This window comes from Lissotriton vulgaris, chromosome 12 (genome assembly GCF_964263255.1).
Source record: "Lissotriton vulgaris chromosome 12, aLisVul1.2, whole genome shotgun sequence".
Classification (NCBI taxonomy): Eukaryota; Metazoa; Chordata; class Amphibia; order Caudata; family Salamandridae; genus Lissotriton; species Lissotriton vulgaris.
This window is the reverse complement of record NC_141700.1, coordinates 744,000,627-744,012,272: the sequence shown is the minus strand read 5'-3', so window position 1 is coordinate 744,012,272 and position 11,646 is coordinate 744,000,627. Positions and strand designations below refer to the sequence as shown.

General features: G+C 41.7%; 1 protein-coding gene across 1 annotated transcript in view; it reads right to left on the bottom strand.

Moving 5' to 3' along the window:
- Positions 1-5,173: 5,173 nt before the first annotated feature.
- The window catches only part of LOC147678536 (extracellular calcium-sensing receptor-like), a 121,429-nt gene continuing 114,956 nt past the window's right edge, over positions 5,174-11,646 (bottom strand). Inside the window, exons 5-6 of the mRNA XM_086945680.1 lie at positions 6,186-6,309; positions 5,174-6,108 (exon numbers count right to left, since the gene is read on the bottom strand). Of these exons, the coding sequence (XP_086801806.1) occupies positions 5,174-6,108; positions 6,186-6,309 (1,059 nt within the window). The remainder of the gene's footprint in view (positions 6,109-6,185; positions 6,310-11,646) is intronic.

The following is an 11,646-nucleotide window of genomic DNA, read 5'->3' as shown; positions in this document are numbered from 1 at the left end:
CAATGCCTCCACCTTTATCAGCACTTTTGATTGTTAGTTCTTTATTGTCAGTAAGGTCTTTAAGGGCACGCGATTCGTTCAAGGTGAGATTATATTTGGGTTTAAGTATATATTTTAGTGTCTTTTTTCATCACGACCAGCTCGAAAGCTGCAACTTCCGGGCCCAGTTGGTCTAGTCCGGGCGTGAATGTTGAAGGTGGAGATATTGTAGTCTGCCCAGATGTAAAGTCATCTGTATCATCTTCTTTATTTAAAAAGAATTTTTTTAATCTAATTTTTCTGAAGAGAGCAATTATATCTTTGTGTAGCTCGAAGGTATTAACAAATGAATGGGGAACGAAAGATAGTCCCTTCGATAACAGAGCTTCACTGAAACCATCTAACTCCTTAGAAGACAAATTTAAGATGGGGATTACATCCCCTGTCCCCAATATTGCCTGTTGCGGGTTTCCCTGATAAACTGTGGTTCCTGTTGTGGATGTGGCTGGTGTTGAATTTGTTGGTGTGTAGTTTGTTGTAGGTGTTGGTTCATTTGAAAGTTCCCTCGGGATTGTCCCTGATTCTGAAATCTTACCCTGGGGCGTCCCCGGCGAGGCCCCCTGTTCGATAAAAAAGGGCGTCTTTGGGGTCTGGAGTTGGAATATGCATTGAAGCCACCATCTGATTCATAATAGGCATTGCTGGTGCCTTCTCCTTCTGAATCTGAGGAGTCAGTAAAGTTGTTGATTCTTTGTTGTACATTTCTAGACTCATCAGTGTAGTGATTCTGTTGGTAAAAATCTTTATGCAGAAAGGGATATGCCACTTCTTCTGAATAGAATCTTTTATCTTTGTTTAGTTTGTCTGTCTTACGTTTATTTAGGTAATTACTAAACGATTCTAAATCCTTATTATATTCTTCAATTTTTTTGATGGCTTCATCAACTCCAGTCATTTGTTTCAATTTCTCCTCTAATTCATCTATTTCTTTTTTTATTTCTAAAGATAATTCCTTTGACGTGGCCACAATTAGAATCATCAGATCTCGGGAACAACGATTTGCTATTTGACTCCATTTTTCTAAAAATGGTCTATGGTGCACGAAAAGGCCTGGTATGTTTCGTACTCGCAACCCATTAGGGATAATTCCTGTTTTTAAATATGCCAACATGAATTCGCCGTGGGCCTCCATGCGAATAAGTTTCTTTTTAAGGTCTGATAATTTCTTACCTTCATCTTGACCTCTACTAGGTATGTTAGTAGTTGGAATAGTAGTCCCAACTAACGTTTCGAATTCTTCATCAGTGAATCCGAAAGTTTTCATGTTGGCCATGGCTATGGAAATAGATGAAAATTCGGGAAAGAGGGATTACTACACACTGCTCAAATATATCACAATCAGTAACAACAATGGAAAGTTGAGCCCTGCACAGACAAGCTGTGGGAAAATGGACGAAAATAATCTCTTTGACTCTTTACATGAACTGCCATCAGCAGTGTGTTCGTAGTGACAGACACTTTATAGTCAATGGATGTTTGTTTAAAAATTCTGTTTCTGAATTTCTATAGTAGTTTCTTTTCACTGATCATGTTTTTCCCTATCCTTGTGGAAGGTTAAGCTGGTGTGAGCTAGAATTCGGTGTGAGTTGTTCTAGGTTGACACATGTCTGTTGGTCAAGATCAGCGAATAGAACTAAGGGCCTGATTACATCTTTGGCCCAATTGCGCTGGCTCTCTGCGGACGCAGCTGCGCTAAACCTGCGCAAGGACCGCCAGCCTTATTACGAGTTGAACATGTGTAAAGCTGATGGTCCTTCGCCTTTCTCACAGCGGTGCGTAGAAAACAGGCACCGCAATGGGAACTGCAAAAAAGTTCCAGCATGGCATGGATGTGATGTCCATGCCGTGCTGGAACTTTGGCGGAATAGAGACAGTGGGGCCAATGTTGTGCACTCATTGGCTCCCCTGAATGTGAATGTATTATCCCCATGGAGGGGGGCTATTCCTCAAGTGCCAGACTTTTCATGCCGTGGCTCCCGCCATGAAATGGCTGGCTGTGGTGGAACTTGTAATATGTTAAGCGGGACTGAGCCAGTCCCGCTTAGCATGTTACATTGTGGCACAGCTCACCCACCACCAGGGAATGGCTGTTTACTGACGCAGCCGGTGGTCCTCTACCGCAACAAAATTTGAAGTCAGAATGAGGCGGACGGACCACTGCCACTGCGAGTCTGGCGGTCTAAGGTCTTGCTCCTATGTTTAAAGGTTTTAAAGTTTCAAAGGTTTAAATCATATATAAGAGTTTGTTATCCTAATTGAGGCTAAGGCTGCCTTGCTAGGGGACTCATATGTTACACTAAAACAGTGAAGATTATGTGAGGTGCTATTTAAAAAAAACAATTGCTCTTCCACTAAGGCAATTTCGACATTTAATGCTCCCACTGAAGTTATTAAAAAGGGCATAATGAATGTAGTTGAAGGCCTTTCATCACCTTTGTTAAGAGCTGCTGCTGATTTCCTTCTACCCATTGTAAAGTGTGCCTAAAAAAGCAACGGAAGAGATGGGGTCCAGTCTGGGCTTCATCTGGCACAAATGGATGCTGACAGGCCCAGCCTTGACCCAGGAATAGCCCAGACACGTTCTGTGCATATCTTACGCTGCTGCAGAAATAAGTGCAATATAGCGCAGACGGTTCGTTCCACCTCCTCCTCCGCCCTTTAGCACCAGAATTAAATATAGATGTAGTGCCTGCCACAGGGTGCAAGGTTTTCCCCAACCACCCCTTTTTTCAATGGGAGCCTGTGTTCTTGTGCAGAACTCAGGCTCCAATTGAAGTCAATGCCAGTCCAATCGAACGATGTTGGGAAGCATCGTAATCGGTCGGTCAGACTCGTAGAACCGGATTCCGTTAGAAACAATTCCGAAACCCCATTCGGACAAAAAAGTTTCCGAGCGACATCGTAATCGGCCCATAAGTCTTCAAAAATGTCTTCTGGCTTACCTTCCAAAACTGGCTATTTTTTTAATTTGTATTGGCAAATGAAATCAGGAAAACTGTAGAATCACTGTGGTATGGACAACTGTATTATTTCATTAGCAAATCAGAACACAAAAATATTAAATGTCATATTGCCTTAACACCTAAGCACTTTCCCACAACATGAACAGTTATTCTTCTGGCTATACCTTCAGGAAATGGTAGAAAAAAATCTGAAAACATGAATACCAGCATCTTATTATGAAGGGATAGGCTTTTTGGGAGCTAATAGAAGTGCCTTTAGATGTAGTTACAATTTTTGTCTGCGCCAGGGAAAGTTAATCGAAAAGAACATAAACAAAGTCAATAGAAATAAACCTTCATGATTTTACTTGAGCGTGCAGCAGAACTAACTAACTAACCATGAGATGTGCTGGGGAGGAAAAAATAATTGCTGCTGGGCTTAAATTGAAGTCTACTTGGCAGAGGTCAAGAAAATACACTTTTAAGTAATAGAGACAATAGTTTAACAAGCAGAAACACCATATCAGATCTACCTGTGTAATCAAGTGTGAAGCTTCTTTCTGCAAGTTGTTAATAATGCACAAGTATATAAATAAAGATGCACACAAATGTTCCATAGGGATCATTAAGAGATGTGGGAGTAAGCTAAAATGAGTAGCGCAAGAGTAAAAAAAGAGGAGGATATACAGGGAAAAAAGTGTTACAAGGTACATGTTTTAGATGGACCTAAAAAAACCACCACTTGGGTGGAAACAATGTATGTCTTTTAAATGGACAGTAAGAATAGCAAATATGGTTGACATATAACACATGAATGTGATCTTTTGAAACATGTCCATATATTTTCCTTAATAGCTTGAAGAATATAAAAGGAAAGGGCACTGAGGAGGAATCTTTCCCATCACCCATCAACACAGGAAGTGACATCACTGGATCTCCCATCATCCACCTGCACTGGAAGTGACAACACTAAATTTCCCACCATCATCTGGACAGAAATGACATTACTGGTTTCCCTGCAATATTGTCTTTAAAAGAAGAAGCCAAGCAAGAGGGCTTCATTTTCCATCACCCATCAGCACAGGAAGTGACATCACTGGATCTCCCAACAATTTTAAACAAAATTCCTGGGCAGTTCAATCGATAAACATTACATCACCATTTGTTCATCAGAAACAGAGCAACTGATAATAAGGAACTCAATGTAAAGAGAACAAGTTTGTTAAAATGTACAACGTTTCATTTTATTCATACATTTGTTAAAAGGGGGAGAAGATGCATGTTGATAGTAGGTTTGTATATTAAATATGTTATACAATGCGTATTATACATCCATGTTTGATAGTTGTGGTTTAAAAAACAGTATAATGACAACAATCAAAAATACATAATTATAATACTAGAAACTTAAAAACAAGGATTAGTGCAAAAGTGGCTATGAGATGTCAAGTCTCGACGCGTACTTCATCAGGAGTGCCACAAGAAATATATCATTGCAAAGGTGGAAACTGTAGTTTATACGTTTGGAGGTATGAGGGAGGTTAAAAAACAGGATACCAGGTACTGCTCAAAAACAAGAAAAGTCCGCAGTTCGAAGAATGGCCAATGGGAACTACATACAAGGACTAATGGCAGTGGTCAGAAGTGTGGGTCATCTGATGTAGGGAACTCCACTGCAGGCAGGACGGAATTTCCTACGGTCAAATGGAGGATGCTGCAAGAATTAAAGGTGTGTTGTCAGAATCCTTGCTGTTCAATATCAGTCAAATTGATGGACAGTATGCTGAACAATGTCATACATTCACCTCAATACAGAGATCTGGGCCCAAATCCATCATTTCTCTAATGCCAAATATTAGAATTCAACTAAATGAAAACAATTGGGTATATAAAGCAAACATTATATCTCATGGTATAGGCCATTATAACTATAAAGAATAGAAAATACATTTTAAGGAGTACGATCAAATCTTGACTATATCAGATTTATGTGGTCATGTAAGAGTTTAATGACATTTTTATTCACCTGAGCTCTAGAAATGTAAATTTCCTTTAGGCATTATTCTACAAAGACCTTAATGATCACATTGAATATCCCAAGATTAAAAAACGTAAATTATTGTCAGAAAGTCATGGAATTACAAAACTATGAAATCCATAGCATAAACATTTCCCATGCTGAAAGGTTAATGTTATGTATAAGTCTCTTTAATTTTGTTCCTGTGGCGTTCTTCTCTGCCCATGAGGCTTTCCTTTGTGTTCATCGCAGACTTAAACAAAATAATGTAGCATTTGGGGAAAAATATGCAAAAAATAAGGGAAAAGGTGGAAGACAAAATTGCAAAACTTTCCAAAGCCACCATGTACTTGCCCTTAGTGCTGAGATAAGCTGGAATAAAAGAGAGCCAAACGCTAAGGAAAGCGAGCATGCTGAAAGTGATGAATTTGGCCTCATTAAAACTGTTGGGCAATTTTCTTGCCATAAAAGCTACTATGAAACTAATGGAGGCCAGAAGTCCAAGATACCCCAACATACACCAGAAGGCCATGGGAGACCCCTCATTACACTGAAGTATGATGAATCCTGGTTGAGATTCAATGTTGATTTCGGATCCAGGAGGAGAGATAATTAACCATGAGGCACACAAGAGAACCTGAATGAGTGTAGAGCCACCAATGACTGAGTAGGACAGTTGTGGACCAACCCATCTTCTTAAATCACTGTTGGGCTTTGTTGCATTAAAGGCAACAACTACCATGATGGTTTTTGCTAAGATGCAGGAAATACACAGAGAAAAAGAAATTCCGAAGGCAACCTGGCGAATGAGGCATTTGACTTCTGTGGGATAACCAATGAAAGCCACTGAGCACAGGAAGCACAGGGTGAGGGACAGAAGTAAGAGGTAGCTGAGACTGCGGTTGTTGGCTTTGACAATGGGAGTATTTCTGTAATGGATGAAGAGAACCAGGATAGCAATTGAGACTGCTGAGAGAATAAGGCTGATTACTGTCAAGCTGGTGCCCAATGACTCTTCATAGGAGAGAAACTCAGTAGGCTTCAAGATGCACCGGTTTTGTTTAGTATTTGGCCACTGATTCCAGGGACATTTGAAACAATCCACTGAGTCTGAAATCAAGAAGAGTTTTCAGTGATCAGTGAATTCCTATGTTTTGTATGAGTCATAAGCACTTTTATATACGTACCTGTTTGGTTGGCTATCTCTCCCAGAGAACACTGAATGCATGAAAAACAGCAGGCAGGCTGTCCTTCCTTAGCAGCTTTCCGAAACCCAGAAGGGCAACTGGGTGTGCAAATGGAGACTGGGTTCTTGAAAGAAAAGAGCCAAATGAATCCAAAGTTTGAATAAAGTTGTTTAGCAGTGTTCATTTTTACATTTTTGCAACAAAAGCACACATTGCCTTTCCTAGTCCTCTTTATATTTTGCTTGCCATTGCTGCAGTTGCTTAAATAATTATTGCACAATGGTGAGTGGTGTCAAATTTCACTACCCCTTCTTAACAGGTTTATTTCTGATTGCAGAGGCACTGTCCCTACAGTTTGTACTGAATAGTCTTATGTGTGTCTGCTCAGAGAGTATACACATGCTGGCGAGCCTGTTAGTGTATGCTATAACACACCAATGTGAAACCCAAGAAGCCTCCACACGGCCTCGGATGTGCTAATATAACGTCCATTTACATATGATTCTATCTCATTGTGTTTGTTTTGTATAGTAGCAGTTGCCTGATCAGACCGTTTGTTGATATATTTGCATATATATTTTATAGCTTTTACGGATTGGCAGTATTCTATAATATTGTGTGAATTAAAACTGTGGCACAGTACAGGGGAATACGGAACAACCCACCAATTATTTACAGTGCTTCCTCTCCTCTGACAGTGATTGTGACAGTATGCCAACCATGCTCAGGGCTTCTTCTATGGTAAACGGGATACCCATTAACACCAGTTTCTGTCTCATCTGTGAGAGCCCTTGGGTATTTCTTTGTACAAATACTGTTTTTCATACAGGGTGAAAGAATGTTGTGTTCCCCACATGGCCCTTGGAGCATGTTTTTCTTGACATTTTGGAATAGTAGTTGATCGGTGGCAGGATCAAGCAGCTCGGCTGATATGATATGATCAACTTCGTCTGGCTGGCTTTTATGTTCAAGCCACAATAAAATGTGTACGTGAGGCAGTCCTCTTTTTTGCCATTCAATAGTAAAAATGTAAGCTTTACTTGTACCAAAAATAGCTTTTTGGTTCAACAGCTTCATTAGTGCTTTCACCTTTAAATTGAACACACGCGCTACGATGTCATGTCTATCATAGGATCTTTGAATTGTGGATAAGTGATGTTTAATTTCTGGCCATTCGGGATTGCAGGTGAAGGTGATAAAGAAATCTGGTCTCCCATACTGCCTGGCGTATGTCATGGCATCCTGTGTTTTTTCGTGCATGTACCTGGGTGAGCCAGTGAATGTAAATGGTAATATAACGTGTTGTCCAATATCTAGTGCATTGACGTTCTGATCCTGATTAACCGCATCCTTTAAATGGATGTAGTTATCTGCGCGTAGTTTTGTTTGATTACGACGGATAAAATCCATTCTTTCCGTTATCATCCTTGCCATCATATCCACAATGTATTGATTAAAGAGATTGCGGAACCAATGCAAGGTATTGAAATGGCCAGAACTAGCCATAAGAGTATAGGCATAGTACTGCATGCATGTGACCGTGTTGTGAGTAACCAAATGGTTTTGGGGTATATTTAGACAATACCCATCCTCCCCTCTTGTGAATAGAATGGGGTATTTCAAAGGATCATATTATCTATGTAATTCAGAAACTCTACGTAATAGGCCGTCCTGAGTATGTAATATAATGTCGCGGGGACCTTTGTTCTCGTTTACTAAAAGAACAGCAACCTCATCCTTGATAGGTGCATTATACCTCCCTTGATGTGTATTTGGTTGACGTTGATTAGCTTGGGTAATGAGGTGCAAGTCCTTATTCTGTATATTCATCTCATAGTTGTACTTTAGGGACTGAATGTAAGTGTTATGTGTGTGTAATGTGTCCTGTAGTAGTTCAATAAGCCTTATGTTTAAATGTGGCACCATGTGTGACCGTGTGTCTAGTTGATGTTGGTGAGATAGGAAATATATTTGCAGAACTTGAGCAGGCTTGCCTTGCTGTGGAAGTAGACTGCCAATTAAGTGGTATAACTGGCCATGGATTTTAAAGGTAGGCATACAATTTCCTTCCCTCACTTCATTAGCCCCAAAGGATGTCATTTGGAAGAGAGTATTGTAACGGCGTGCGTTATTTAAGAAATGATTTGAAAGTGGATGAGTCCCATTGAGTAGTTGTCTAATGAGTAGTGGTGATTCTTCAATGTTGATTATATGTACTTTTCCTGAGGAGCAGCAAAGTTCTTGAAGTTCATCTTTCCATTTAAGGGCGTTGCACTTGTTAGAGACATTGTCCATGTTGCCAATGTTGATATCTGTATGGTTGATGTAGTCACAAAGTGGGTTGTATTGGAAGGCGGATCTTACAGTGTGTCCAATTTGAGGGTGTTGTTGTACTGTGAATTGTGGTTGTTGAAGGTGACATAGTACTGGTGTCCCTGTAATATTGCGTGTTACATTGATGTGTTGTGTGTTGTGCTGGTGAACGTCAAGCAAAGTGGCAGGTATGTCTGTTAGTAGCTTGTGTGAGTGAGGCTCTGTAGCACTTGATGTGGCGATGCGTGCACTCCTGTTAGCAAGCCAGTCAGAAAGGCGCAGAGTTTGTTCACTCCAAACAGCAGACGTCGATGGATCTGAAATCTGAGCTAACATTTGCTCAGTGTTCTCTTGGCTTTTGTGTAGCCATTATATTTTTTGTGCCCGTGTTTTAGATGTTGTTCTGGCAAGTTGTGTCTTCCTCTTCACCATGTTTGGTTTTTCCAGGAGTTGTATGGTTAATTTGAAATAGAATGACTGGCAGGGTGGTATTCTGTCTTCCAGCTTGTGTGTAAGGTTGTGTAATTAGTATGAGTCGAGTCAGGAAGTAGCACAATGGTCATACTTCCATGCTCACCAATTGTGTGCACTTCGGAGTAACATGTACTTTGTAATAGCTACTGCAGTTTACTTGTGGCAGTTGTTAGGAGTAGCTGTGTGACACAGATTAGATAGTGTAAATTGTCTCCCCCTCTGTGGCCAACCCAAATCCCTTGTAAGTGGCTCCCTGTGGCATACCTTAATCAGAACCTGCGTGGGACTGACTATGTACATAAATGGCCGAAAGGTTAGTGACCCCACAAATAAAGTCAGTTTTTGAGGCTGCAGTAGCTAAGGCAGTAGGGTTAGTAGGTCCAACATCATGTAGTTGTTCTCAAGACTAACATGCTTTCTTTCGCAATTGTAGAAAATGTTGTTTACCTGTGTAGTCGAGCTGTGCATACACGCTAATGCTGGGTGTCCCTTGCAGCAGAACATGTGCCTCCGCTTGTCCAGCCAGTGTCAGGAAGCGCCACAGTGATATGTGCCTCTGCATCGGCTTATGATGGCACCAACGTTCAGCGCGTGTGGCTGCTGCCAAGTCCCTTGGCCTCACAGTGTCCAAAAGCGGTACCCCAATGCTGTGCGTGTGCCAAAAGTGTTCATGAAATGTGTAATCGCGCCCCTGCGATGCTCAAGTGCCTCTGCATCGGCTGAATAATGCGCTGAAGTTCCGCTAGAGTGCCCACTCTGAAGTCCTGGTTCGCTGGCGCTGAAGGTGAGCGTGTGCTCTGAGGTTCTGTGTCCTTGCCGCAGAAGGTGAGCATTGCGGGGCCACTCCCAAATCGACAGTGTGCAAATGCCCCTTAGCCGTCCTGGCCTGCACAATGAGCCAGGTGCCTTGGTAGGATCACGCACTCCACAAACACGGCTTGGTGCACTGAGATGCCACACACCGGGTCAACATCAGAAGCCACACCTTACAGAACGCTATTCCCCCGCTTTACAATGCTGCAGGCGTCTCAGAACGCACACGCCCACAACAATGCTGAACGACACGCCCATCCTCACGGCGTGATAGAGCGCTATTCTCACGCTGTACAATGCTGCAAGAGTCTCATGCGTTACAATGCTGAATGCTGAATGCACAGGCCCACCCTCGCTTTACAGCAGAACGCACACGCCCACCTCAGAAAAGGTGCTACTTCCAATGGACTACTTTGTCCCACAACGTGCTTTGTCCCTTCTAAAGTATATGTTGCACTGGTGTATAGCGTATGTCCATCTGCTTAGCCTCAACTTTCCAATGCTGTATGCGGTGTTCAGGTTGGCGCTATGGTTCCGGAGCTTACCCGCCTCAACGGTTTGGGACTCTCTCTTTATATTATTAGTATGGATTGAGCATTACACTGGTCCAATGCCTTGGGGTTCTCCTATAGACATAGTATCCAAAAAGGACAGTGAAAGGGCTGCACACATCTGCGTGTATATGCGTCAAGCAAACAAGGCAATTGAAAGAGAATGACATACAGGTCTGCACATTGCTGACATGATAACACAATTGAATGGTGTGGAGGTATTCTCTTGCCTTGATCTGAATAAAATATATCCTCAATTGGAACTGGAGGAGAATTGCAGGAACATTACCACCTTTTCTACACATATTGGTCTGTTCCATTACAAAAGACAATTTTTTGGTGTGTCATCAGCTGAGGAGTTATTTCAAGATATCATTCAACACATCATACAACCTGAGATGAATTCTTCCAATTATACTGATGACATTGGATTTTGGAGCTACACAGCAGGAGCACGATCTGGCTCTCATACAAGTGTGGCGCTTGCTCGCTGAAGCAGTTTTCACTTTGAATGCTGTGACATGATCCATAAGACAAAGTTTGAATTCTTTGGTCATATCTTTTGAGATGGGGGGATGATACCCAATCCAGCTAAAGTACAAGTGTTGTCTACTGTCAGTCCCCCACAAGATGTTTTCTTGTTACGGTCATTCCATGGCATAGCCAGCTATGGCTCTAGATACATAAAAGACCTGGCCCCTTTCAGTGCACTATTAAGAGACTTTACGAAGAAGAAATATTTCTTTTCATTGGCACATGAATGCGAGCAAAGCTTTCAGAAAATCAAATAAGCTATCAAGAATGCTCCTGAAATGGCACGTTTTGATCCAAAGCTTCATACCAAGGTTGTTGTTGACACTAGCCCAGTCGGGATAGCTGCCATACCAGCACAGCACAGCGAACACCCACATGCTCGAAGACATATTGTGGCAAATCTATGGAGAGGTTTGGCCCAAACTGAATGTGCTTATTCACAACATGAGAAATAAAGCTTAGCAGTGGTGTGGGCTTGTGAACATTAACATGTATTATTGTATGGGAAACCCTTCGGGCTTGTGACAGATCATCAAGCATTGTTGACCATTTTTGGCAATCCAAAGGCAAAAACGTCTCTTTGCATTTGGGTCTGCGATTGCAAGAATACAACTACACCATCAAGCATTGTCTAGGGAAAGATCAAACCCCAGCCATCTACTTTACACAAGTGTCTCTACAGTGTCCTGGCAAACCTTCTAAGACGGCTGAAGCATACATAAATATAATTGTGGAATCAAGCACCGTAGTTGCCATTGTCACTGCCACTAGTCATG